At 38.9% G+C, this 27,522-nt stretch overlaps 9 protein-coding genes across 9 annotated transcripts; 4 read left to right on the top strand and 5 right to left on the bottom strand. All coding sequences in view use genetic code 12, as the record gives it.

Annotated features, from left to right (window-relative positions):
• Nucleotides 1-3,786: 3,786 nt before the first annotated feature.
• ADAEC (Adaecp) lies at nt 3,787-5,805 on the top strand (the record flags this gene model as incomplete). Its single annotated transcript, XM_051753614.1, has 1 exon — nt 3,787-5,805. The coding sequence occupies one exon, from the start codon at nt 3,787-3,789 to the stop codon at nt 5,803-5,805; it is 2,019 nt and encodes a 672-aa protein (XP_051607392.1).
• Nucleotides 5,806-8,252: 2,447 nt separating this feature from the next.
• On the bottom strand, nt 8,253-11,624 carry KGF57_004123 (uncharacterized protein; the record flags this gene model as incomplete). Its single annotated transcript, XM_051753613.1, has 1 exon — nt 8,253-11,624. The coding sequence occupies one exon, from the start codon at nt 11,622-11,624 to the stop codon at nt 8,253-8,255; it is 3,372 nt and encodes a 1,123-aa protein (XP_051607391.1).
• A 994-nt stretch (nt 11,625-12,618) lies between these two features.
• UGA11 (Uga11p) lies at nt 12,619-14,088 on the bottom strand (the record flags this gene model as incomplete). The annotated part of the gene is made up of 1 exon (XM_051753612.1): nt 12,619-14,088. The coding sequence occupies one exon, from the start codon at nt 14,086-14,088 to the stop codon at nt 12,619-12,621; it is 1,470 nt and encodes a 489-aa protein (XP_051607390.1).
• A 992-nt stretch (nt 14,089-15,080) lies between these two features.
• RPL39 (60S ribosomal protein eL36) lies at nt 15,081-15,897 on the bottom strand (the record flags this gene model as incomplete). Its single annotated transcript, XM_051753611.1, has 2 exons — nt 15,081-15,367; nt 15,885-15,897. The coding sequence occupies 2 exons, from the start codon at nt 15,895-15,897 to the stop codon at nt 15,081-15,083; spliced, it is 300 nt and encodes a 99-aa protein (XP_051607389.1).
• A 353-nt stretch (nt 15,898-16,250) lies between these two features.
• KGF57_004120 (mitochondrial 54S ribosomal protein bL28m) lies at nt 16,251-17,093 on the bottom strand (the record flags this gene model as incomplete). The annotated part of the gene is made up of 1 exon (XM_051753610.1): nt 16,251-17,093. The coding sequence occupies one exon, from the start codon at nt 17,091-17,093 to the stop codon at nt 16,251-16,253; it is 843 nt and encodes a 280-aa protein (XP_051607388.1).
• A 1,472-nt stretch (nt 17,094-18,565) lies between these two features.
• Nucleotides 18,566-21,007, top strand: SCH9 (serine/threonine protein kinase; the record flags this gene model as incomplete). Its single annotated transcript, XM_051753609.1, has 1 exon — nt 18,566-21,007. One exon carries the CDS (start codon nt 18,566-18,568, stop codon nt 21,005-21,007), a length of 2,442 nt encoding a protein of 813 aa, XP_051607387.1.
• A 608-nt stretch (nt 21,008-21,615) lies between these two features.
• Nucleotides 21,616-23,115, top strand: KGF57_004118 (uncharacterized protein; the record flags this gene model as incomplete). Its single annotated transcript, XM_051753608.1, has 1 exon — nt 21,616-23,115. One exon carries the CDS (start codon nt 21,616-21,618, stop codon nt 23,113-23,115), a length of 1,500 nt encoding a protein of 499 aa, XP_051607386.1.
• A 443-nt stretch (nt 23,116-23,558) lies between these two features.
• On the top strand, nt 23,559-26,543 carry GPI13 (mannose-ethanolamine phosphotransferase; the record flags this gene model as incomplete). The annotated part of the gene is made up of 1 exon (XM_051753606.1): nt 23,559-26,543. The coding sequence occupies one exon, from the start codon at nt 23,559-23,561 to the stop codon at nt 26,541-26,543; it is 2,985 nt and encodes a 994-aa protein (XP_051607385.1).
• A 220-nt stretch (nt 26,544-26,763) lies between these two features.
• On the bottom strand, nt 26,764-27,317 carry KGF57_004116 (uncharacterized protein; the record flags this gene model as incomplete). The annotated part of the gene is made up of 1 exon (XM_051753605.1): nt 26,764-27,317. A coding segment is annotated over one exon (554 nt), but the record flags the coding sequence as incomplete, so codon positions are not given.
• Between the last annotated feature and the right edge of the window lie 205 nt (nt 27,318-27,522).

Genomic DNA, 27,522 nt, shown 5'->3' with positions numbered 1-27,522 from the left:
GAGGATTAGTTTTATATTTTGCAGTATACAAAAATTTTGGGTTATGTTTCTCTCTTTTACTGTTGACTAAAAACACATTAAAATGCAGTGAGATCAAAATTACTTTGATTTTAAATTTGTTCCGGTGAGTGACGATCACAGCCACAACAAAGAACAAAAAATAGAAAAAAAAACAAAACTAAAATTACAATTAAATTACAATTAAATTAAATTTTATTCTGACACACAAATCAGATATCCGAAATGTTAATTGCTTCTCTCTGTTTCGTTTATTTTTAGTACAATATCCAGTGGGCCAGTTAGTCAGTGAGCGAATGACTTAATGGGCGAGAGGTGGCTAATTAAAAAAAAAAATAAAATAAAAAAGAAACGACAAGTCGCAAAAGATAGAACAGTAGAGAACAAGAGTAAGAGTAACTGGGTCGAATAAACCACAGGTTTCAAATACGTTCTAGATGGGATTCTAATGCATGAATGTAGATGGGACATCACGACAAAAGTTTCCCAGGGTGAGACTCTATTCAAGTATCGACTTCGTATGTGAAACCACCCAAAAAATTCTTACAATACACAACTGTAGAGAGTAAGTAGCTTCACATAATACAGTGTACATAAAAAAATAATTTGATTTTCTGTCTTTTGTATTACGTTTTCAAATCCGAATTTTTTTTACCTATTGTGGCAAATGCTCACTCAAGTCCAAAAAAAAAATAAAATTTTGATGGGGAGTTGGGTATAAATGACAAAGATGTTCGACAACTTGTGTGACGTTTTGTTTTGACTTGTTTCCCTTTGTTTTGTTTCGTTTTGTTTTGATTCTTTACTAGTCTCAGGGAGATAATGACAGGCGGATAAAATAAAAAAAATGAAAAGAAAAGAGAGAGATTAGAGTCAAAGCAAGGCGACTTTATGGGGTGGTGTGATATATCCTTGAAGTGAGGTTAATTGATTAACCCTCTTGTTGTTTGTTGCCACGTAGATAGACTGAAGTGGAGAACAGGAAGAGTTTGGAAATTTCCAAAGAATTACGGAAAAAAAAATAAAGAAAAAGGAACTCATGCAGAGGGGTGATCATACTAGCTATCCTTCTTCTTGCTCATTTGCATGTGTCTAACTCTTCTCATCCTCTGGAACTTCGGAATTCGAAATTTGAAAATTTAGATGAAATCCGAAACCTTTGTACGTTTTGAATTAAACAATAGAAGAAACATTAGAACACTACAATATACAGGCAAGTGGAAACTGAAATCCGTTTTGTAACATTGATGTTTAAAGACGTTAGTTGGTTCTGCATATAGACACTATACTCCTAATTCTGTGTTCTATTTCCTTGTTTTCCTCGAAGACAATTCTAAATGTAAGCGTTTATGCATATATGCATATGCGTAATCTCTTAAAACTGTGCATAGTGCATATAATATGTGTAAAGTGGAGAGGAAAAATAAATCAGACTGAAATTTGGGAACAAACGAAGAAAAAAAAAAAAGAATAGAACAAAGAAAAAGTGAAGAAAAGAGAAATTCTAGACCTCACACACACACACATACACACACATATATATATGCATATATGTACACGCACAATGTGTTAATTGTATTACGTAATACCAACAAAAAAAAAAGGTTCTTCTATAACATTAACAAGGTAAGCATTGGATGTATGAGCAGATTGGGGCGCATGCATCAGTCTTCTTTTCCAAAAGTATGTTCAACATCTGGTTCCAAGTTATAACATGATGTTATCCAACTCAACCACACACACACACACACACACACACACAGTCCGTTCACTTCTGTTGTAGTAAGATCTCTTTGTCCGCCATACACCACCGCAACATATGCAAATCTAAATCTAATTGTATACGGTGTATGTATTTAGTCAAATTCCAAGATTTCAGGGCCAAGAACTTACACTCTTTCAAAATGGCCTGTTTCGCGCATATGTTAAAGATGTGAGAGATGCGGATCATCAGTCCACACATATTTTAGCTTGGAAGGTGTGATGTTAATTGGATTAGGTCTACTTCATGTTTTCATCTCATGTAGTGTATTCATCAGTTTAGCTTGTGCTTTCGTATCAATAAATGATGTTCTTTTTTGACGTAATGCCACAGCCATTAATTGTTCTGTTCTTTTCCGTTTAAATTCGCTCTTCGTTTTCCTATCCATTCCGTTGGTTTTTTCTTTCTCTTGTCTTCTCTTGTCTTCTCTTGTCTTCTCTTGTGTTTTGTTCTTCTTGTCCATAAATAAGCATTTGTGCTTTGTGTACTCTTTGTCTCTATGAAATCACACAAACATAAAACTCATATAATACGACACTATGCATATTTCCACGAAAAACAGAAACAATTAACGAATAGAAAAGTTAATTCCTTAATTTTATTTTATTTTTTATTTTTTCAAACTTCTTATGTCACTAGGTGACATCACCCTCTACGTTTACTCTCACTAACTCTGTCAAAACGCTTCAATAACCTCCCCTTCAACCCACACTTTAATAACCCCTTTTCTCATGCAGTGTGTGTTCGTAAGTTACACATTATTTTAATATTTCCTCCTCTTCTTGGAACGACTATAGTGACATATGTTGTGAAAAAAAAAAAAGGTGAAATATAAATAGAAGTCAAGATTACCCATCAACTGTCATTAATAGGCTTCTCTTTCAGCACCTATCTGTTCAGAAGTTGAATTACTTTAACGTTACAGTTACACTTGCATAGAATAGTACAATACAACAACAATTACTACTTCTACTACTACTACTACTACTACTACTACTACCACAGTCGTTGTATTTTCTTTGCACAATTTATTTTGCAAACTACTACGTCATTGTCAAGATCTATCCACCACAACTACAATAGAGGCTGTTACTAGTTAAAACAGTTGTCTCAAACCGCAGTTCCGAAACATATATACCTCTTCTAGAAAACAGGAGGATCAGGTTTCACAGATACAAAAAGTCTCGGAATTGATATCGAGAGAGTTTAGCCACAACACACCAATATATTATTATCACTCCACACACAAAGGGTATCTCACCCACAGTTGAAAGAAGAAGAACAATAGGACTATTCTTTTGTTTAAAACAACTTTACACGACCTAACAAAAGAAGTACTGAACTCCGTTACACAAAGCGGAAGTGAAATTTTAATTTTTTTCTCGAGGAAGTTAAAGACAAAGACAAAGACAAAGAGAGAGAAAGTCACACACATATTCACACATATACACAGTCTAGAAGTATTATTTTAATTTTTTTCCTTGGTTATTTATTACACTATAATACATACAGATACAGTACAGTTCAGGAGAAAGTTACAAAAAATCAGACACACATACATCATACATATTAATTATTATTATTTGTGACATAATACATTATACATTATACATTGTACGTTGTACCAAGTAAGTGAGACAAGAGAGACACATATTTCATTCATCATCCATCAATTCATCATCCCCCCCTCCCTCCCCCCTTTATTCTCCAAGAAATACATTATTTAAAGGTTCACATTTTCCTTTCAATCTGACATATATTCCTTTTCAATCCACACCTTACTAGCCACACTTTTATCCATCCCACAGTTATAACATACTTACTGTGGATATACTAATACTACAACTTACTCAAAGAGCATACACCAGTACAGACAACTGTGTATCCCCCCCCCCCCTTCACCCTCACCCTCACCCTCGCCATCACCCTGGCCTTTTACTTCAATTGATTTGATTGGAACTATACTACACTTACATTCACTATACACACACATATATCCACACAAGATGGTTTATCAAACAGAAGCAGCCAAATGGAAGGCTTACCAATTTAGTGACCCCTTTGCCGCGGGTTCCTTCTTCGTTTGCAACAAACTCAATCGGTTTTTTTGTCGTCCAGATTGTGACGCTAGACCTAGAACAAACTTGAAGTCAGAAATCAAATTCACCACCAGTGCCAAAGAAGCAGTACAATATGGTTTCATACCCTGTGAGTCTTGCGACCCCATGCACAGCACTGCCATTGACATTGGTTTACTCATCAAGTGTGTCTCCTCAGTCAATACAAGAATTGGATTCATGCCACCACTTTTGGATGAAAATGAAGATGTAAATTCAAAAAAGATTAAGGAAAACATTTTGGAGTCAAAGAGGGCCAATGAAGTACAGATTTTAAACGCTGTTGGTGGTGTTTCCGAAGGCAATGGTGGACGTCGCGCCTCAATGTCTGCTGCTACTCTACACAATGGAAAGGGGTTGAAGGATGCTGACAATGCAAATCTTTCCAAGAACGATTCTGATCATTATAGGCTAGTGGACTTGGCATGTCGTCATTTGGCTCTTGCTGCTGCTGTTAACGTATTCCAACCAAAACCACTTGCTCACACACCAGAAGAAAGCAACTCGCCTTTGGAAACAGGTGCTAGCGGCAACAGCTCAAGAAAGAGAAGAAGAAGGGGTGGTGTTCTCGGCTTCAAAGAATTGGCAGCAAAATCCAAGTTGAGCGCATGGCACTTTCACAGAGTTTTCAAGTCAGTCACTGGGTTGACTCCAAAGACTTATGGTGACAAGTGCTGGGAATTTGTCAAGAAGGTTAAGGAGAGTGGCGAATACACCTCTTTTGAAGCTTATCACTCACCTCAATCTCAATCTCCAAAGTCTACTACACCAAACTCGCCAATGTCGATGGCCACCGAAGCCAAGGCGCCAGCAAGTAAGAAACCAAAGTTGGAGAGGCAAAAACAACAACAACAGCAGCAGCAACAACAGCAACAACAGCATATACTTTCCTCATCGTCACCATCATTGTTTACAACACAATCAATTACTGATGAATCGAGACTTGCAGCTGCTCAACAGTCGATTACTCCACCACACTCTGCTGCTTCGATAACTGGTCAATTTCCAATACTGTCGTCACAACAATTGCAACCATTGACTCCACCAAATCAGTACACGTCTCCAACCATAAGTCAAATGAATACGGTACAATCAGTAGTACCCGATGCTTTTTACCCGGGCCATCACCACCAACCATCACTTGATGAGCAATTGCAAGCATTGCCAAACTTGGACTTTGATTTGTATGATGGAGAGGATATACTACAGGGACAGGGACAGGGACAAGAGGAGGAACAAGCTGCACTTCACACAAAGGCATTTTCATTCCCTGACTTGTCAAAGTTCCGCACAGTCTCGTTGTTTCAAAACCAGCCAAATTACCAGTCAGGTAATCCATCATTGTTTCAGAATAATACAACTAACACCGCCAATACCGCCAGCAACAGCAACAACAACAACAGCAACAACAACAACGGCATAAACACAAACACAAACGTGAATAATAACACACTAAATTTGGGTTTTGAAGACGTTGTACCAATGGGTTCGGTGGATCTCGTTGATACTGTGGGAACACAAGTTGATTTCAGTGACTTTATCAATTCTACAAACAAGAGCAACACCACCAACAATGGCAATTTTGTCAACCAACTACAGCCAGCATTGGGAGTATCCTCATCCTTATCACCCTCTTCAGCATCCACATCCTCTCCATCAAATGCTCCCAGCCATGGTCTTGACTCGGTAACGGTGCCACAAGATGAAGAATTTGAATTTGCTGATGCGTTCACTCAAGATTTATTCAATCCACAAGCTCCATCAGTTATTGATTCTACATTTTCACCATTTGACACTACAGGTGGTGGTGGTGGAAGTGGTGGTGGCGCTTTGGGATCTGGAGTTGCGTTTAATGATGAGTTGGATTTCACAATGAATCCTCATTTGGTTTCAACTATAATAGAATAAACTTGGATTGGTTTAAGGATTTTATAACGGTTTATATCTTCTTTTGTACTTTTTTTTTTTGAAAGTATTTCTTTATAATAGTTTTGTTTAATGATTATAACTTTATTCAGATTACTACTACTACTACTACTACATTGTGTATTGTAGACTCGAGGCATTATACGTGTATGTTTTGTGCTGAGTTACATGGGATGAATGTCTAGTTGGGTAGAATCAAGATGTTGACTTTATTTGGTTACGATATTGACTGAACTACAGGAAACGTTTTGTATGTGTTTTGTTTTATATTTGTCTTGGTGTGGAGAGTGAGCGAGACACACAATAAAATACAATACAATACAACACAACACAACACAACATACAAACTAAAAGAGATCGGCACTAGTGCCGTGAATATATAATATACCTCCGCCACCCCTTTCAAGAAATTTTATTTGGGTGTCTTAGATCTCTCCTTGGTAAGACATGACCATTTCCATCTCCTATTGAAAAAGAATGAGGAAAAGAGTGGTCTCCTTATAATTTCGTCCGCTCATTTTCCACTGCCTCCCCCCATCCTTCTCCTTCTCCCTCTCCGCCTTCCGCCTTCTTGCACAAAAGAAATTTCAACTTATGTGTGTGTGTGGGCGATTTTGTGAGTGCTCAAGGCGGGCAAGATTTTTACGAGTCGGTGGAAACTCTCCTCATCCAAACTCCGAGTCCAAAATAGAGAAACAAAAAAAAAAAAAAAGAAAAAGAAAAAATACGAAGTAATGGGATGCCGAGTCCTATGACTTAATGTAGTGGATCGTCTCCTTTATTGCATGGTTTGCATATGTACTCTCTCCATTTCTCATTTATCCTTGAAGTTGTGGCGTGAGTGAGTGGCTTTGAATTTCTAAGGTGGTGTCTTGCAGATTGTAAAATGATGATGAGAATTCCCCCACACAAAAACAATGCGAGAGAGAGAGAGAGAGTGTGTGTGTATGTGTATGTGTTTGTGTAAGGGATCTTATGAAGCACAAAATGAGAAAACATACGATGGAAAGGGATTTCTAATTGATTGTGTGATGACGTAATTTAGTGTATCTTTGTTTGTTTGTTTTTGGTAGATTGAATGGAATTGTTCTCTGATAGACCACACATTTTGGATGATGTGATGGATGTTGATATACTTGTGTACGTTGTGTCCTAAGTTGTCGAGAATTTGGGGTTGTTGAGGAGAAAAAAAGAAAAACAAACAGAAAACGTGCGTAAAAGTCATGGATGTTGATATCACCGAAAACGGAAATGTTAACAACACACACACACAACAAATTTATGAGGAACATCAATCCTTTTTGGTTATTCTTTTATCAATCTCATGTTCTGACTTTGCTTTAGGGTTAATGGTGGGGGCATATTGAATATGGCATGCGTTAGCTTACCTCTTTATGAATCAGTCAGAACTTGTTATACAAAGCTTTCCGAGAACGCAAAATTGAACAGAATCTTTGAAGAGCTGCATAGAGAAATTGCAAAATATAATAAACCAAAGGGGGACTACCGACTGAAATGTGTGACACCAAAGACAAAAAGAGGGAAGAAGAGAGAAGGATTAAGAACTGGCACATCAGTCCAAAAAGCATTAGGTACATATGTATGTGTACATAATGATGGTATTCTTGAGATTTTCCCACGTTTTTGAACTTGTGCCAAAAAAGAAAAAAAAGAAATATTTCACATTTCCGAAGTCCGCGCATTAAGGGAAAGGACAATACGATTAAGTGATGCATAACATCATCAGCAACAACGTGCATCAATGTAACGTGGTTGGGAAACACAACATTTTAAGGGACAGTTAACTGATGTTCAATTTTTTTGTATAATCACTACGGGAAACTCGAGGTTCCGGTTGAACCTTGTTTTCCTGTTACGTGATGCAATCTGCAACAATTTAAAGTTTACAATTTTTCTATTTTTTGTGCTTATGCTTTCATTTATTGTGCCTAGTGGTGGTGGTTCTATTACTAATACTAGTGATAGTATACCACTGCTTAAGCCCTGTGATGAACTAAAAAGTTTAACTCTTACTTTGCAGCACAAAGTGGAAGTGCAACTTGGAGAAAGAATCAATGGTGACGAAAGAAAAGTTTAATGTTGACGTCATTAGCACATAGGACACACACACACAAGCACACACACACACAAGCACACATATATAGCATACTAGTAACCAGGCCCATACAGTTTAGTTGTTTATCTTTTTGCAACTGTCAAGCACAAAACTTTAAAAAGATCATGGAAACTTTAGATGGGAGTAACACAAGGTATAGACTTTATAGAACAAGCACATATATATATATATATATATCAATGTAGTATGCGAGATAAAAAAGCAAACTTACTTTTAACAAAATGGGCACAATTCGTGTTTGAATTGGACAAGAGTATCCTAAACTTGACTATGAATAAAAATGGTTGTCTATTTAGTTATCAATCAATTCAGCAACTAGTCCCATCAATTTATCATGAAACTGCTTCTTATCCATTTGTTTCTTGGCCAACAATTGCTGCTGATGCTGATGCTGCTGCTGTTTCTGCTGTTGCTGGTCCTGGTTCTGAGTCTGAGTTTGAGTCTGAGTCTGATTTTGAAGGTGATGGCTTTGAGACAATTGTTGTTGCTGCACATTGAATAACTCGTCAATCAGATCCCATACCGATTCAATATATGAGATTAACCGTCTGTCACCAACACATTTCAATGGGGAGTAAATTTTGTGGATCTTGGTCTTGTACGAAGTAGATACGGGTGCAGGTGCGGGTGCAAGTGCGGGTGCAAGTGCAGGTGCATGCGTAGATCCGACAAATCCATTACTGACCTTATTACCTCCTTCATCACTCGTCATATCACGTGTTCTTTTGGGTTCACTTCCCATCTTATTCAAATATTCTTGGTTTTGTTGTTGTTGTTGCTGCTGCTGCTGCTGCTTGGCATTATCAATACTCATTTCAATAGTCTTAATCTCTCGTGCACGCAAATTGACAAATATGGTCCTAGTAGTAATCGTGGAATATCTATAATTGTTTTGATAGTAAATCAAATCATTCTTCATCGAGCTCATCACTTGCGGCTCCAACTTGGGATTTATGGGACACGATTGTAGAATAAACTCGGGTCGATACTCGTCACAGTACCCAACGCAAGGTAGTAGGATATTGTGTTTGAAAATTGTTGATGACGTAGGCGTGAAGGAGCTTTTGGTGTTGGTTTCTTCTTCTTCATTAATGTTGCAATTTGTTTGTGATGGATATCTTTGGTCAAATTGACATTCAACTTCAACTTCTGTTTCCCTTTTCTTGCATTTGGGTGTACTCTCCATGATTTGTTTGCATTTAGATTGTATTGTTGAACGATTATACTCGGCAACATTCTTGACTAGTCGGTCACTTACAAATGGGGTGTACACACTAGTCTTTGATCGTTTTACTTCAAATATATTTGAAGAGCCTCCATTGCCATTATTGCCACTCTGATGATGATGATGATGAGTATGGTTATGGTGCTGGCCCGTTTGAGACCCATGAATATCATCATTTGCTAATGACGGGGATGAGGAACGGGACGATTCCGACAATTGCTCCTCACTCATTGAATTCATCCCCAAATCATACAAGTCATAAAGCGACTGTGTTCGTGAAATTTTGCTTGGAGTCATTGACATTGGTGACGCTATCGAATTGGTATAGCTCGGTGAGTGCCAGTTGAAATCATCATGTTCAAACCCTGGAGATGGGGTTCGTAATGATTGATGTGACGATTTCCGCATTCCCAAGCTCGGTGGTGGCGGTGGTGGTAGTGGTGGTGGTGGTAGAGGCGCCTCATCGAAATATCCACCCATGGTACCGCCCCCAATTGATGCATGCAGTTGTTGATTGGTGAATGAATTTCTCCATTTTTCAATAAATGAACCGCTACTAAAGCCTCCACTAGTACCTCCTCCTGCTCCTGCAAATTTGGAAAGTGAATAGTTGGACTGTAGTGACGAATATGACGAGTTCAATGAAGATGATAGTTGGGCTAATGATGCTGTGTTGGAAAGCGACGACGATGCTTGCGAGGTTGTTGGTGTGTTTATAGGAATACCGACAGCTGGTGTTTGTGACGATTTTGGTGTCTTTATGGGAATGCTAACTGCTGATGGTTGTACTCGCGACACTTCATGAGCATAGCCACTTAAAGTGGCACGCTCCGTTACTACGCTATTGGTTAACGTAGACGGCGAATTCCAGTCATCGTCAGTTGAGCATGTACCATCAGAGGTTCTTTCATCACTTTGCGAAACGGTAGCATCGTCGCTGCTGCCGTGATTACTGCTATCGTTGGTATTGTTGCTGTTGCTGTTGCTGTTGCTGTTGCTGTTGCTGCTGTGATGGTGGTTGTTTTGGTGGTGGCTATGTTTGTTGGGTGTGAATACGTAGTGATTTGTGTTTCCACATTGAGCAGACTCGGTATTAACAATCAACCCATTTAATATGAATACTAATCGTTTCGCCACCGCTGGATTTCCCGTCATAACAACCACTCGTGTAACTTCACGAGTGTTGGATAAATCATTGTAGTACGGTCTCAGACCCAATGATTTCCTATATTTCATCAACAAAGACATCAAAGTTGCGAGAAACGATGGGATTCTATCATTATGGGAATTGCTAAAAAGAGTGTTGCTGTTGCTGTTGTTGTTGCACCTGCCATCCTTAAACTCAAGCCAGTTGAGGGTTTCCAAGATCCAATTCATTAAGCATGAGTTATAGCTGGTCTTGTTAACTTTTATAAAGTAGTTTGTATTTATCAACCTTGGTGTGTTGATATCATAGTGTATTAGTTTGATTAGTTTCCCCAATTGAGAATGTATTTCCAAATCATTTTGAAGAATGTAATTGGAGAATTGTAATCTCTTCTTGACTAAGTATTCACATCCGTTGGTCCCATTATTATCAATAACCAGATTCAATTGCAGGATTAGTTTTCGATACACCAATTTTTGCAACAAGGTTAGAAAATGCGAAATTTCACTCCATTCATTTATGATATCCTCATGGACAAAATTCCCACTCTCTAAAGGTATCACAACCCCAATGGAAAACCTGCTATTCATTTTCAAATTGTTGAGCTTGACTCTTGATTCTTTGGAACTTGCCGCTGACTTGGGATCCCAATCGCCGCCTTCATTACTTTCCTGCTGCTGCTGTTGAAGTTTTTGCTTTTGCTTTTGTTGCGGCAGGCAATTGGCGTTGGGAATGGAAGATGTTGATGTGTCAGCATCACTTATAGAAAATAGTCGAGTAATCAATACTGCGTGATAAGAAGTGGATGAGTTTGTGATTGGGGGCAAAGTATGCAATTTGGTGATTGTTTGTACTTCATTAGTAGGTAACCAACAGCCAAATGATAAATCATTCAAGTCGGTCGTATTGTGGTATATGCGCAGATTGGAAGTAGTCAGTTTTCTCAATGGTACACGCCTCAGTTCTTGGCATGGGGGTGATTGAAGGGGCGTAGTACACAGTTGTTGCTGCTGCTGCTGCTGGATCAGATCATAAGCAGAGTCAAAGAGTATCTCCTTTGACCGTAGATTACCTCCATCCTGAGATATAATGATTCTGAAATATTTGCTATTGAATTGAAATGGTTTGAGCAGATTAGCATTACAAGTCCCATACAATATTTCTCTCGAGTGTGAGTCTTCAAATGGGGTGGTTATGGGAGGTGAAGCCAGTGATGTGATTTGTTGTGACGTAATGTGTATTGAAGTATTGTTGGATGTGGGATTATTGTGTTTGAATAATCTACCAAGCATATTATGTAGAGACAACTTTGTTGCTGTATGGGTCCATATCCGAATTCAAATTCGAATCTCTCTCTATACCTCTAACTCTGTACTTTCTCTGTTCTTTGGTCTATGTAGAGAAAAACACTGTTTGTCCAGAATGATTTATAACTCGTCCGTCACTCCTGTTTGCTATTTTGTTTCTTTGGCTGGTTAGTTGTTTGGTCTCTCTCTCTTTCTCTTTCTCTCGCAGATAAAAATAAAAAAAAGAAATGTTTTGAGAAAACAGTGAGTGAGAAAGAGTGATGGAGATAATGATGGAGATGGAGAAACTGTCTCTCTTCTCTCTCTTCCTCTCTCTCTACTTCTTCTAGATAATATATCTCTACTATTTTGCATCTTACTTAAATCACTCAACATTGTAACATCATCAACTTCACTAAGCCTCCTGCTATGTTCTGTTTTCTTTTTTTTTTTTTTGGCTTTATTTGCCTCCAGAAAAAAGAAAACCGTTTTGCGGATGGATTTTGATGTTAAGGCTACAACAGTTTTCTTTTGTAAGCAGTACTCTCTTTGACTGCAAGGAAGTACTTCTTGATTTAACTATTAAACTACTGAATTAACCTGCCACTCCTCCTCGTATGCTTTCTAGATGGACGTTTCCAGTCTTTCTTTCTTCGCTTCGGAATGCTGCATCGAAAGGGCGGAATTTTTCTTTAGCGACTATGGCGGGATTTTTCAATCTCAATTTTAATAAACAAGCGAGAGCGAGAGAGAGAGAAATAAAGAAGGAATACACAAAATTCAATATAACCATTCTCTCTCGGAGTTCAAGTTCCATGAGAGATGATGTATTTGCCTGTAAGAATAACATTGCAAGAGATGCTGACACTGTGCTTAATACAACCAAAGGGTATTACTGTTTCAAAGTTTCTTCTACCATAACTCCCATGGTTGTAAACAACTCAATAAATTTAATCATAGATTCAAGTATATACAAATACTCCTACTCTTCTTCCTCCCTTTACAAACTCTTGATTGTATCTTCCAACACATTCAAAAACACATCAGCGTGTTTCTTTTCAAACAACAACGTAGGTCTCAATCTAATTGAAACGTCTCCACATCCACCCATATTCACTCCACGACTTCTAACACCAGCCAACACCTTATTTCTCAAATTTGCATCAAGACAATCCCACGCAATAAACGTACCAAAGTTTTCACCTCTCAAATTGGTAAATTTACCATTGGACTTGCCAACAAGTGTTTGCAAGCCTTGATACAAGTAGTTACCGACTTGAGCTGTACGCGACACCAAATCAGATGCAGCAATCTCCTTGTAGATGGCTTTTGCCAAAATGGCTTTGGATGGATCTCCACACCAAGTGTTAAATTGTCTATACGGTTGATTTGGTTGTAATTCCGGATTACTGAAATAAAACCCAGCAGCTTGGAATTTTTTGGAAAATGTAACCATGTCGGGTGGCGACGACAAGTTCCAGTGTTGATGTGCCCAGAATTTACCAGTTGCTCCAACACCAGTTTGAACTTCATCAACAATCATCAATATTCCATGTCTCTTGGTCAAGTCTCTCAATCCTTGAAAGAAAAATGGTGTTGCATGATTATCTCCACCTTCTGATTGAACTGGCTCAACGATTATCGCGGCAATTTGTTTTGGTGAATTTTCAATGATGGATTCAAATTGATACAAGCATCGTTCCTCCTCTTCTCTATTCTCAGCTTCAAATTCATTCAAGGGATACTTCAATTCGGGGAATGGTGCCTTGGGCCAAGGAAACGCAGGAATATCCAATTTATGAATTGCTTTTGATCTAGTTGTTGATAATGAGCCAAATAATCTTCCATGGAACCCCTTATCGAATGACAAAATCACCATATCTGACGCACCAGGAGTTTCGTTATTCATAACACTACTCAACTCCTCCTCGGTAAATGAATCCAATTGTCTCAATTTTGCATGTTGGTACATGAACGCCGCCTTGTATGCAGTTTCATTCGCATCGGATCCACTCAACGATGTCCAAATCTTATTCATCCCTGAAGGTGCAGCAGCCAACAATCCTTCCTCAAGTATATCCTTGTAATTTGTCAGTGGGAAACACGCCAACGCCGGACGATTAACAATTGCCGATGTCATTTCATCTGATTTGGCAGCCTCAATCAATTTTGGATTGTTGTAACCCAAGGCAATGGATGATATTTGACAATACACATCAAGCAACTTGTTGCCATCGGCATCGCTGATGTAGTTACCTAATGATTTGAAATAGTCAGCTACGAAATAAGTGGCTCCATTGTCAAACACAGTACCCAACTCCTTGTTTATGGCGATGGATTTGGGACCGGGGATGGATTCAGTGGTGATTGTTGGAGCCTGCGGCTCCGATGGGAAGTATTTGGCAGCAGTTGAATTGAATCTGACAAGCTTTGCAAGTTTTGGTTTGGTCGTAGTCGCTCTTCTCAACATTGTGATTAATTTGTAGGAAAGTCGGAAGGAAAATCTATAAATGGAAGGTCAAAAAAAATGAGGATGTTTCTGATTGAATTGATGAACAAACTGAGCTTCTTCTCTTTTTTGCTGCTTTCTTCTTCCTCTAGTCGTCTTTCCTTGTCCTATTTATACTGCAACACAGATCAGACACCTCTATGAAAATATATTGGTACTTAATTGGAGTTCGTTTCCCGCGCGTGGTTTTTGAACAAAGAAAGTATCTTTTTGAAGTGATTACACAAAAATGGAGAGACAAAAATAAGAGGAATTTTATTTTTTTATTTTTTTTGTTTTTGTTTTTGTTTTTGCATCTTGTTAAAAAAGATTAAAAAAAAAAAGACCAATTCCATCAAATCACTTTCCTTTCCCTGTATGGACGGAATTTGGTAAGTGAAATAGGAGGTGGTGAGCTTACGTGCATCGCCAATCACTAAACCACTTATACTTCTTTGTAGTTTACAAGACATGAAAAGATAAAGTGCTTTAGCAAAATAAATTTTGGCGTGAGAATTGTGTCGAATAACAACTACACATGCCTACCCTTCTACATATACTACACAATATCCACAATGAATACTTTGCCAAAAATGTTTAACCCTTGGGAAGTCGTGTATGCAAAATCAACTATGAAGTATACTCTGTTTTCTACGTTTCAGTCAAGTAACCTCGACTACCATTTTCTAGACTGCCCCCCCCTTTCCGTCCCCAACTTATCAACATCCCTTTTCTACAACATCTCATCACATTACTCACATTAAAAAAGATAACATGCAATTAACACATTTTTTTTCATCTGCACATATAAATATATACTATACCGATGTAAACCTCTCCTCTCTCCTCCAGAACTATTCTAATTTACATTCATCAATACGAAAAGAAAAGCAACCACAACACGAACAAGTTAAAACGTACAATTACTTCATTCATGCAGCCACCGCAAATTCGCAACTTTGCAGCAAACTAGCTTAGTGTCTTCTTGATTCAGCAATGATCTTGTTCATTTCTTCAACCTTCTTTCCGGCTCTCTTGTGAGTACCCAATCTCTTCTTGGCCAACTTCTTAGCCCTCTTCTCACCGGCATTTCTAATCAATTCAATCAATCTTCTTTCGTATGGAGCCAATCCGGCAACTTCTTTAACGATTGATCTAACAAAAGTGGTTCTTTGTGACAAGGCACCCTTTCTGTACGAAATCTTTGGGGCAACTTCCTTGGTGGCAACCTTGTGGCCTTTGTTTAAACCTACTGCAATTCCTATAGAAAAATGGAAGTTAGTATTTGTGACGACTTTTTGATTGGTTTCGAGAAGAGCTGTAGCTTGAATTAAGGAGTAGCGAAAGGCGAGGGAGGGGAAGACATATTGGGACATTTGAAAATTGAGATGGGAATACATCAATATCGAGTTAATGTGCTGGTTGATATTGTTGAATGTTCATTCACGAAGGTGGTGGATTGGTCGTTGGATGCTGATGAGGTGTATGATATGAGGGTATTTTCCCATTTCGTAACGCATAGTTTCTCATTCAAACTCGGCATCGGCAACAACAGTAGTCATCTAACTCAATAGATTGAATCTCATTCGTTGTGGAATATGTTCCGTATCCTCATTGCACATCGTCTTCCGATCATGTCTTCAAATACTTCCTCTGCGTATTGTATCATGTACCTGTTAATCTCCCCATTGCATTATAACTCTCCCCCGTTTGCTTGCTCTGTGGATCCAAACGCTTTGGCAATCCCCTTGATATCCCTATAGGCTAATGACACATACCTGACTTAGCCATTTTTTATATGATGTGGTGATAGTAAGTGTTCTATGTTAAGAAAGGGTTGGTAAAGTCTCTTGTAATCAAAAATTTTTCATGAGTGGCAGAGCGAGACAGAGAGAGACGGAGAGAAAGAAAAGAGAGGCAGGTAGTGTGTGTGTGTGTGTGTGTGATACATAGAAGTAAGTGGTAGCGATGCAACAGTACTGCACACAAAAAAAAAAAAGAAAAGAAGTGGACGAGAGAGCGGGAAAAGTAGTGTGTATGCTAATCACGTGAACTATTAACCATCTAGGGCTACAACTTCCTTCATTCACCACAAGATTCCATCCAACATGCACTTTTATACAAACTATAAAGTCCCCCACTATTTACACAACTTGACCAGTAAAGTCATACCCATAAGCATCTAATCTATTTACAATCTCCTTCATTGACAACCATGAATACTGTTTTTCAAATTCCGTTGGTTTAATTGGGTAATAACTATCTCTTTGTACCAAATCAAACAATACTGCCAACAATTCTTGCTTGGTTGCAACAAATTTCCTACCATCAACAGGATGTATGAAAGTAACCGGCCTTACTTCCTCCCCACTATTGATCTCAACAGATCCCCTTTCTTTTTGTTCTAGTTGTTGCAACAATTGATATCTCAATTTCCAGCCAGTCAACCCCATAGTTTTGATTCTTGCCGGAGTCGATTTAAGTAAATATGGATCAACACCACCTTCTTTCGTCAATGTACGCAATACTCTAGTTGAAACTTTGACATTGATCTTTTTACCCAAAATTTCTGACCATAATTTGGCACGACGTATATTGGGTTTATGAGCCCTAAGATTCTTGTTGAAATATTCTGAACATGTTTTGGACCGTTTCCGTTGTAATCCACCATACAAGCCTCTGTTTTGTCTTTTGAAGAAACGTGCTTCGTATTTGTATTTAGGGAATTCAGGTATATGCTGGGGGATCCGCAAACCTCGAGGATGTTCTTGGCCTATTTCGTACTGTGTTTCATCGATTGGTTTGGTGTATTTCAAAATCTTGTAAAACTTGTCGTAGTTTTTGTTGTTTCTTTTGTTGGTGGATAAAAGTGTAGTGGATGAGGAGAGTGGTCTTAGCGTGAGTTGGGGTTTGTGTATGAGGAATAGTGAGGATGCACATGTACGTGCTAATGGTATACTGCCATTGACCACCTTGAAGAAGTTCATGATGGATTAGTATCAAAAAAAATATATATATAAAAAATCAAAGGAAACAGTTCAAAAGCAGTTAGTTGGTGGTACCTCCTTTCACCAATCACCGTGAAGCTTTGTAGCATATGTATATTTTTTTTTTCTTTTCTTTCCATTTCTGATTTCAAGTTCTGATGGAATTGGTAGCGCTAAATTTGTTTGTCGTGGAACTTATGCGACACGACACAGATTAAAGTGAGAGATGCAATAAAGAGGTAATAGACAAGAGACATTTATTTCTGCACCATTCGGTAAGGTAAGCTATGTAACCCAACAGGACTACTTGTGTTCGTGCCATTGTGTTCAAAGTGGTCACAACTCAGTGATCGTCTAGGGAGCCTCTCTCTATTATAGAAGTAATCTAATTACTTTGGTAGCGTTTATTTAGCGAGAGACCAATTTCCTGATATCCCCTCCCCCACTGATAAGAGAAGAAGAGAAGCAGAGAGAGAAAGACGTTTGGTCGTGTATTTTAGTACAGAATTCTAATATGTGTTTTTTTTTTAATATTAGATTAATTACACAAACACAAACACAAACACAAACACACACAAATAAGTGGTTTTATTAGTACTGAGCATTGGATTGAACCAAAGTGTCTTAAGAGAATGTGTGATCTTCAAGATTAGTCAGAAGTAAGGCAACACCTCACATCACATCACTGGCGCACAACTGTAAGAAAGAGTAGTAGTTGCTGTAGCTCAATTGAAATTACAGTGGGAGAGAAATATGTGTACTTCTGTCTCTCCTAATGAGTATCTATATCAATCGTCTTAATATATTCTTAGAGTAGACTACTGCAAGAATAGTTTGATTAATAGGTGAGTGTGGCTCACCCTCTAACTTCAGTGTCTACTTCATCAACCAACTCAAATTTCAACCTGTGTATGAATGAAGAAGATGACAAAAGGAAGCGGATGTAAAATAACTTTAAAAAAAAAAAGAAATTTAATTTTAATTTAAAGAGAGAGAGAGAGAGAGAGACAAATTAAAAATAAAGGGATTGTAATAATAATCATCATCATCATCGTCATCATCGAACATCGATTAATTTTATATACAAACCCATTGGGATAAAGATAGCAGAATCTTGTGTTTGTATTGACAACAACACACACATATACACACACTCACCTACAGCACATCTTACCTAATCCTATTACACTACACTACTTACTCATCTAATTGACTAATCACAAACAACCACTACAATCTTCTTTGTTTTTGTCTTCGCACCTCCCACCCCGTTGTTCATAGTAGTTGTTGTTGTAAACCAGCCAACAACTTCTTAACATATACACAGGGAAATTCTTGAGTGCACGGATCCTCAGGCAAGACATCACCCATTCTTCATCCGGTAGTTTATCCCAATCCCACAACCGCGTAATCTCATCCCCCGTTTTCTGCACTTTTTCAACCTACAAGAGCACCACGAACCAGCATCATCTATGGCAGACTTTGCAAAGTCCATATTTGGGCTTGTAAACTATCACAACAAAAAGGAGAATAGCCAATCACCAACACCTCCTCCTAGCTCATCGTCAAACACAAACCAGTCAATTCACCAATCACAAGTTAAAACAGATTCACAGTCAGATTCAAACAATTTTCATCATCATCACCAGCAACAACAACAACAACTACACCATCAGCATTTTTCACAACCACAACCACAACCACAACCACATTCACAATACGAAGAACACAGCACAAACAAGTTCATCCCCAAGGGTTTGGTTAGTGTTGCGCCAACCACTGCAACTGCTGTATCAACTACCTCATCGGTTTATGGAACCACCTCATCGAACGTCAGCAACGACCCTGGTGCGTATTTGAACCAAACGTTCAAAGTCAATGACTTGCAGCCACAACATAACAATGCATACCGCAGCATTTCTCACTACCAGTCTGCTGCTCAACATCAACAACCACAGCAACATAACAACAACCACTCTCATACCGAGCAAGGAGAGCGACCAACAGGTGCTGCGACTGTGTCCACCACCTCTTCCACATCTACCACAGCTGACTCTTCGCCAATGATCATCACAACCGATGAAACTGGTCAGACTATCAATTCCAGTGGCAACAATACTCAACCAAAAGGTAAACTTAAAGTTACTATTATAGAGGCAAGAGATATTAGGGCCACACAGCCATACGCTGTATGTACATTTGAAAGCTCGGAGTTTGTAACCAATGGACCAGACTCTTTTGGCAAATCACCAGGGATGTTGGGTGTTGCTGCCGCTGGGGGTGGATCATCTGGTCCAAGAAACATGTACAATGCGAACCATGCACTGAGAGCACTACCAATGAAGAGCCACAATCACCACAGCCAACCCAATCAACACCATCACCAAAGACCACAGTTGTACCAAAGGCAGATGTCGACACAACACTTGAATTTGGTAGGAGGTGAATCCACCAACCCAATATGGAACCATGAGGCTACATTTGATGTGGTGGGCTCTAAATCAGAACTTGACATTTCAGTATATGATGCAGCTAGAGATGATGCATTTCTTGGACATGTCAGATTATTTCCATCTACAATAAAGAATAAAAAGTCTCCTGCTGAATGGTTACAATTGGGGGCAAGAATAATTGGAGAACGGGTGTCTTCGGGCTCAATTCAAATCAAATGGGAGTACACTTCATACGATGGGAAAAAGGCTTATGGTCCTGACGATTTCGAATTTCTTCGGTTGTTGGGTAAGGGAACTTTTGGACAGGTTTTCCAAGTCAAGAAGAAGGATACATCAAGAATTTATGCCATGAAGATTTTATCGAAGAAAGTGATTGTTAAGAAGAAGGAGATTGCACATACTATAGGAGAACGAAACATTTTGGTTCGTACATCAGCAGCTGCGTCGCCATTCATTGTGGGGTTGAAATTCTCATTTCAAACTCCAGCAGATTTGTTCTTGGTTACAGATTACATGTCAGGAGGAGAGTTGTTTTGGCATTTGCAAAAGGATGGTCGTTTTACTGAAGAACGTGCTAAATTCTACATTGCCGAGTTGGTGTTGGCCTTGGAGCATTTACATGACAATGATATCGTTTATCGTGACTTGAAGCCGGAAAACATTCTTCTTGACGCCAATGGGCACATTGCATTGTGTGATTTTGGCCTTTCCAAAGCCAATTTGAATAACGATGGAACTACCAATACATTTTGTGGCACCACAGAGTATCTTGCACCGGAAATTTTGTTGGATGAATCAGGATACACCAAAATGGTTGACTTTTGGTCACTTGGAGTATTGATTTTTGAAATGTGCTGTGGATGGTCACCTTTCTATGCTGACAACACTCAACAAATGTACAAAAATATTGCCTTTGGTAAAGTGCGGTTCCCCAAGGAGATTTTGAGTCCCGAGGGACGATCTTTTGTCAAGGGTCTTTTGAATAGAAATCCCAGACATCGACTTGGTGCCACTGATGATGCCAGAGAATTGAAAGCTCATCCATTTTTTGCCGATATTGATTGGGCATTGTTGAAAACCAAGAGTATACCACCACCATTCAAACCGCATCTTTCATCTGAAACAGATACATCGAATTTCGACCCTGAGTTTACCTCTGAATCGACATCAGACTTGAAAAAGCAAATGGAAATGGCGTCGACACCATTATCTCCTGGAGTTCAGGCCAACTTTAAAGGATTCACCTATGTTGACGATTCGGCAATGGATGATCATTTTGGCAGATCTTACCGTATGAATACGTTCAAGAACCCTGGCTCGTTCATTCCTGGTGACCCCAACTTGCCTCCTGCTGAAGATGCAGTTGATGATGATCAGATTGATGAAGAGGATGAAATGGAGGTTGATGAAGAAGATCATCAAATGGATGATGAATTTGTCAATGGCAGATTTGACTTATAGATTTCACTTTTTTGTTTTTTTATGTTTTTTGTTTTTATTTATCATTTTCCTTTTATAACACCAATTGTCAGGTGGTTGTCTTTTCTTTTTTTTTTTCAACTTCATTGTGCTCGAGAGAGGTGGAGCTTGTGGTGTTTGAGTATCGATACTTCCCATCGTGTGATTTGGAGCCGGAAACTATCCACCATGTTATTTTTTGTTTGTTTATTTTGTTGTTATAATTTTCAATTGCATTACTGTCACATTTCAGGCTTTTGCAACTGTATAGATAAGAAACTCTTTTGTATAGACAATGCCTATAATAGAACTCCTGAATAGATTTGGTTCCTTTGTACTTTGAGTGTTGTGTCTAGTTGCAAAATCTAAACTGCAACTTATGCGTGTAAGTTGTTCAAAAATGTCCCTCTCTCTCTCTCTCGGTGAAGAAAAAAAATGAAAACCCGCAAGAAAAAGAAAAACAAGCCGAGGGAGGCAGAGATTGAGCTAGCAGAGTGGATATATGTATATATATATACGTATACGCACCCCGTACGAGAGCCAAAACCGTTGCACTGTCGATCACACACAGAAGAACTAAGCAGAAAACTCACACGTAATCTCCAAACAAGATGCCACATCCGGGAAGACCAAAGGGTCGTATGAATAAGAAAACCCAAGCCTTGCAACAAGAGGCATTGGCAAGACAACAAGCTGCACAAATGCAAGCGGCTCAAGCGAACAGATTAGCTCAAGAACAGCAACGACACCATCACTCCAAGCATGAAGCAAGCAATATTAAGGAAGAAGCGGGTATTCAACTCCATGATGAAGCTGATTTGATAACGTATCGTAACGATGCACTAATAAGATACATGACGAATCACGAATACATTGAAAATGTTCTTGCTAAACCCATTCACACTTCGAAGATACTTCCACCTTCGCTATATCCAACGTTACCGAAACGCAATGTTGAAGATTATGGCATTGCAACTCCTGAAGAGATATATTATGGAGATTTACAGTATATGAAGTATGTTGATGAGCAATTGCGGAAAAGCGTATCGATCATGAAGCAGGAGGATGATCCCGGGTTTGTTAAATACTTGTTCAACTCCGATAATTATTCGTACCGAAGAGCCAAGTTTGCCGAGTTGGTTACTTTGCAACAGGAATTGAATGACAAGGGGTCGGTTGAGAAGCTTGATAATGAGTATCAGCTGATTATACAAGAGTGCAAGGACAAGTTTCTCCAGGAGTATAAATTCCAGTCAAATACCAAGGTGTATTCGATCCCATTGCAGAGTTTACGTTCTGATGTTGATGTGCAGCGCGCTCCCGAGGATTACAATCCTAAAGATTATGATACTGTTGTTTCACCAAAGGAGGAGCAACAGCAACCTGCACAATCGTCACATAAAGAAGTTGTTGTTTCGAATGCTGATGCCAACACTGATAATGGTGAGAAACCAGATGGGGCCACATCGATTGACAACAATGATTTCAACTCAAATGATATTGACTTGGATCTTGACAGTAATCCCGATGGCATGTTTCAGTTTGTTGATGAAGCCAATGACAACTTCGATAATCTTGCATCGTCAATAACGGATGAAAATAATGGGCCTTCGCAAAAGCAACACCAAGGGCAACACCAAGGGCAACACCAAGAGCAACAACAACAAATGAGTGCTACTTCTAAACTGGAACCTGATGACAATGCAAGTGCTCAGAATCCTCCAGACTCAGCAGCCACGGCGTCCAACTCCAACTCCAACTCCAACTCCGACAATATACGGCTGGACACCAACGCCATTTCCACCGCTGAGCCACAACAATCACAGCAATCACCCGAAGCCCAACAGACGCAGGAACAAGATGGTGGTCAAAATGTAAATGATGTTGGCCAAAACGATGGTGATGATGACGATCAGCTCAATAACGCAATGGTGGCTGAAATTAACGACTTGTTTAATGACAATGACCATGATATGGACCATCACCTGGCTATAGTGAATGATGATATTGGCGATCTCTACAATTTTGACCAAGGTGACAATGGTGACCTATTGGGAGGGTCGGAGTTTGAGCAGGATTTTTTGAGTCAGATTAATCAGAGTATGGAATAGAGAGAGCGTAAAACGGACGTAAAGGAGGGGGGGCTGTGTGTGTGTGTGTGTGTGTGTAAGTAGATTCTTCTGTAATATTATGTATCTTCAATCTGACGTCTAGATGCTACATTAGGTTGAGTTAATCACTAATGAGTTGTGTGCTTGAAGAATGATTCGGCGATAAGTAGATTCTTGTCGGATATAATCTCTGCACATTTACACACGCGCATCAGAAAAATTTCATTTGTAACCTCAACAATTGAAAAAGCCCTTTTACTCGCCAGGGGACGAAATATCTCAAGCATATAGTGTATTGTATTACTCACCTCCATTGTGCATATATCCATCAAGAGTAAGAGCTCCTCTGACTCATCTCCAGCCAGCCTACGCCCCAATTTTTGAATAGAGTCCTGTGCTCTATTGACCTTTCTCATCGACATCAGCAGCACAAATAATTGAATATGGAGGAGATAGATTATGATTTGAAAAAGTTTCGAGCACCCCCAAGAACCCCTCAGCCCCCTACACGATCCAAAATACGGCAGCAAAAGCTCAAATATGCATTCATTGGGTATATTGTGGTGCTAGTGTTTCTCGCAATAACTCAATTTATTGGTGTTGGGTTCTTCACTCGTGGGTTCCTATTGTCAAGAGACGTGCTTCCTAATATAGCCACATGTGATGAATTTGGTTCATGTGTGCCGCCTCGATTCAACAAAACTGTCATTTTAGTCATTGATGCATTAAGATTCGATTTCACTATACCGGTGGATGGTTCAGCAGAACCGTATCACAATAACTTTCCGCTTTTGTATGACTTGGCCCAGAAAGATAATGGAGTCTTGTTGAAATTCGTTGCTGATCCACCAACGACGACATTACAGAGATTGAAAGGGTTGACCACGGGGTCGCTACCGACTATTATTGATGCTGGAAGCAATTTTGATGGAGACGCAATCGATGAGGATAATTGGTTGTTGCAATTGCACAAAATCAACAAAACTATTGCATTTATGGGCGATGATACATGGACTGCTTTGTTCAGTGCTTATTTTGACCCAAGTTTGAACTTCCCTTATGATTCTTTGAATGTGTGGGATCTACATACTGTTGATAATGGAGTTGTTGACCACGTGTTTCCATTGATGGAAGCGCCACAGACTTGGGATATGTTGATTGGGCATTTCTTGGGTGTAGATCACGTTGGTCATCGATATGGGCCTAGGCATTTTTCAATGAAGGAGAAATTGAACCAAATGAATGATGTCATTGGCAAAGTTGTTGATAATTTGGATGAAGATACGTTGTTGATTGTGTTTGGCGATCACGGAATGGATTATACAGGTAATCATGGTGGGGATTCGCCAGATGAATTGGAAAGTGCAATACTTTTGTATTCAAAGAAGCAGAAATTTTTCAAAAAGGATAAGCTGTTCTATGATATTACAAATAAAGGTGCGGGATATAGACAGGTTAATCAAATCGATTTGGTGCCTACGATATCATTGCTTTTGGGACTTCCCATACCATTCAACAACTTGGGGTATCCCATTGACGAAGCGTTTGCCAATGTCAAAGAAGCATTGCGTGCGGGGAAGTTAACTATTGAGCAAATCAAGAGGTTTAGGGACTTGACTCCAAGTTTATCCGAGTCACTACTCGATCAATATGAGAGCTTGATAAGCTCCTACGAGTCAAGAACCAATGATTTGAGCTTTATTGAACAAATGAAGCGGTACCAGTATGAATCGTTGGATCAGTGCAAAACCCTCTGGGCAAGGTTTGACTTGCGTTTTATTGGCATTGGAATTGGAATTTTATTTCTATCATTGACATTTATGATCACTTACGCCAGGTCGATCCCTGCTGTAAGAGTACTGACTCTTTCATTTGAGTTTATTGGGTCGGTTGTTGCAATGTCGATAATTGGAGTGGTTTTAAGTTTCTCCATTTATATTGTCCTCAAACCTGGTGATTTCACATTAAAAATTTGTCTTTGTATTGGAGCTGTCTTGGGTATGGTTGTTGGGTTCTGGGCTCCTATTATGGATAGATTCAGCGTTGAATTTATCTGGCATCAAACGATTGATTTTTTCCAATTCAATTTCAATAGCTGGTCATTCATGGGCATTGTTTATGTTGCTTTGCATTGCTTAATGTTTGCTTCCAATTCCTATGTTGTTTGGGAAGACAAGATGGTGCTGTTTTTCTTGCTTTCTTTTGGAGCCAGTTGTGTTTATGCATTATCGGTGAAAACTAACTTGTCTAAGGAAGCCAAGATTTTGGGAATCAGTCATGCAGTTACATTTCTAGTATTGACTAGATGTGCATCCATGATTACCGCGTGCAGAGAGGAACAACGACCATATTGTGAAGCTAGCTTTGTATCTCTGTGGTGGTCTATTGCTGTTCTTCATCTTCTCACTTATTTGCTTCCGGCATTTATCAAGTCTTTCTACAAATTATCGGATTCGTATTATTCTGCAGCCCCATTGTGGATAGGCACGGGACTCAAGTTTCTTTTGTTTATGAATGCCATGTATTGGACATTTGAGTATGTTCAGAATAATGAGTTTTTCAATACTGCTCGATTCAAGATTAGTGAACCTTTATTGAAATCCTTGAAGCTTGCGATTGCAAGACTTGTGTTGTTTATTTCATTGGTTTTGGCCAATTTCAGTTGGTCGCGAGGTCCACTTTGTGTTAAATTAGAATTGGTTGAAACAAAAAAGGAAGATGATGAAGAAGACGATAGCCTGAGCGACTCTGATGGTATGACGACCCAGAAATCGGCATCCATCTTGGGATATGGTAACGTTTACGGATCATCGTATTTCTTGTTAGTGTTGAACTTTACGGTTGCAGTGATGTTAACAACAAAGCCCATTGGCGCGATATCCATAAGCATGTTGATCATACAAATATTGTCCTTACTTGAAATCATTGATGAATTGGGATTGAGAAAGAATTTGGTGACGCCAATCGTTTTTGGTTTGTTGGGATATCAGCATTTCTTCAGTACTGGTCATCAAGCAACCATACCTTCAATTCAATGGGAATTGGGATTCATGACAACGGAAACAATTGTGTTTCCATTCACTCATTTGAATATCATTCTAAACAGCTTTGGCTCCTTTTTCTTGGTGGCATTGGCAGTGCCCTTGATTACAATTTGGAAAATTGTCCCTTCGCCTAAACCTATAACGGTCTTGTCACAAATCATAACGAACATAACTACATTGAGCACGTATCTCTTATTCACTGGGTTGAGCAGTTCGATCTTTGCCGCCCATTTTAGGCGACATTTGATGGTGTGGAAGATATTTGCACCCAGATTTATGCTTAGTGCAATGTTGATTGTATCGATTAACATTTTCATGATTGTGATTACGTTATGGGGATCGGGAAGAGTGTTGAAGCAAGTCAATAGAATATTTGGTAAATAGTCCTACGAACGTTATACTACATTATTTATTAGCATTTTAGAGAGGAGGGCATGGTATATTCTCTGCTGTTAAGCGCTTGCTCCTATCAGAGGAAGAAAAAAAAAAAAAAAATAAAAGAAAGCGGAATTTGAATTTCTTTTTGTTTTAGTGAAATTTTGATTACCTATTGACTCAATATATGTACAGCNTACCTCTAGATAATCATAAGTGTAAAATCAGTCTAAATGTAACCAACTGACTTACTTTGTCTTAATCTCGTGTTGACTGCAGTACCTTTCCTACAATCATGGTGATTCCATGTTTGCACTGTTGCACCATCTGGTCCAAATGAAGTAAAACTCGCTGATTTGCCTATAGCACTTTGAGCATTATTGGTATTGTGACACAGTCCGTCAGTATTAACAATATCGCTCCATATCTCGTTGGCCTTGCATTTTGTATCACTGTGTCCGTATAGTTCCATGCCATAGTCTCTTCTATACAAAGCTTTGTATCTGATATTGTTATTATCGTTGTGTTCCATTACCATATCGACAAGACGACAATCAGCTTCATTTGTAGCAGTGTTTACATCTATACCATTCGCATAGCTTTCAAGACATCTAGCTAATTCCTTCAACTGCTCATCCGATATGTTATCATCATTGGCATTTACAGTCCATAAATAGTTCATATCTAGAATCTTAGTACCGTTGAATCTTGTTATGCTAAAGACCTGTTCTTCAGCTCTAGTCGAATTCTCGCCTAGTATATCTTGTACACATTTCTCAAAGGCTGTGATATTCAGTACGCATTGCACTATCCCTAAAAATATTAAGATAATAACGAATATTGATCTTGCTATAATTGTCATTCCTATGCACAAATCGCTTAATGATAAATTTTTATTAATATAAGCGTAATAAAGGTTTATCATTAAGATTTTGTCGTATAGTCAACTCACTTGTCTCGAGTACACGACTCCGAAGTGTGACTTTCA

This window comes from Candida theae, assembly GCF_024610275.1.
Source record: "Candida theae strain CBS 12239 chromosome Unknown scaffold83, whole genome shotgun sequence".
NCBI lineage: Eukaryota > Fungi > Ascomycota > Pichiomycetes > Serinales > Debaryomycetaceae > Lodderomyces > Lodderomyces theae.
The sequence above is the reverse complement of the archived record's forward strand: the minus strand, read 5'-3'. Positions and strand labels throughout refer to the sequence as shown.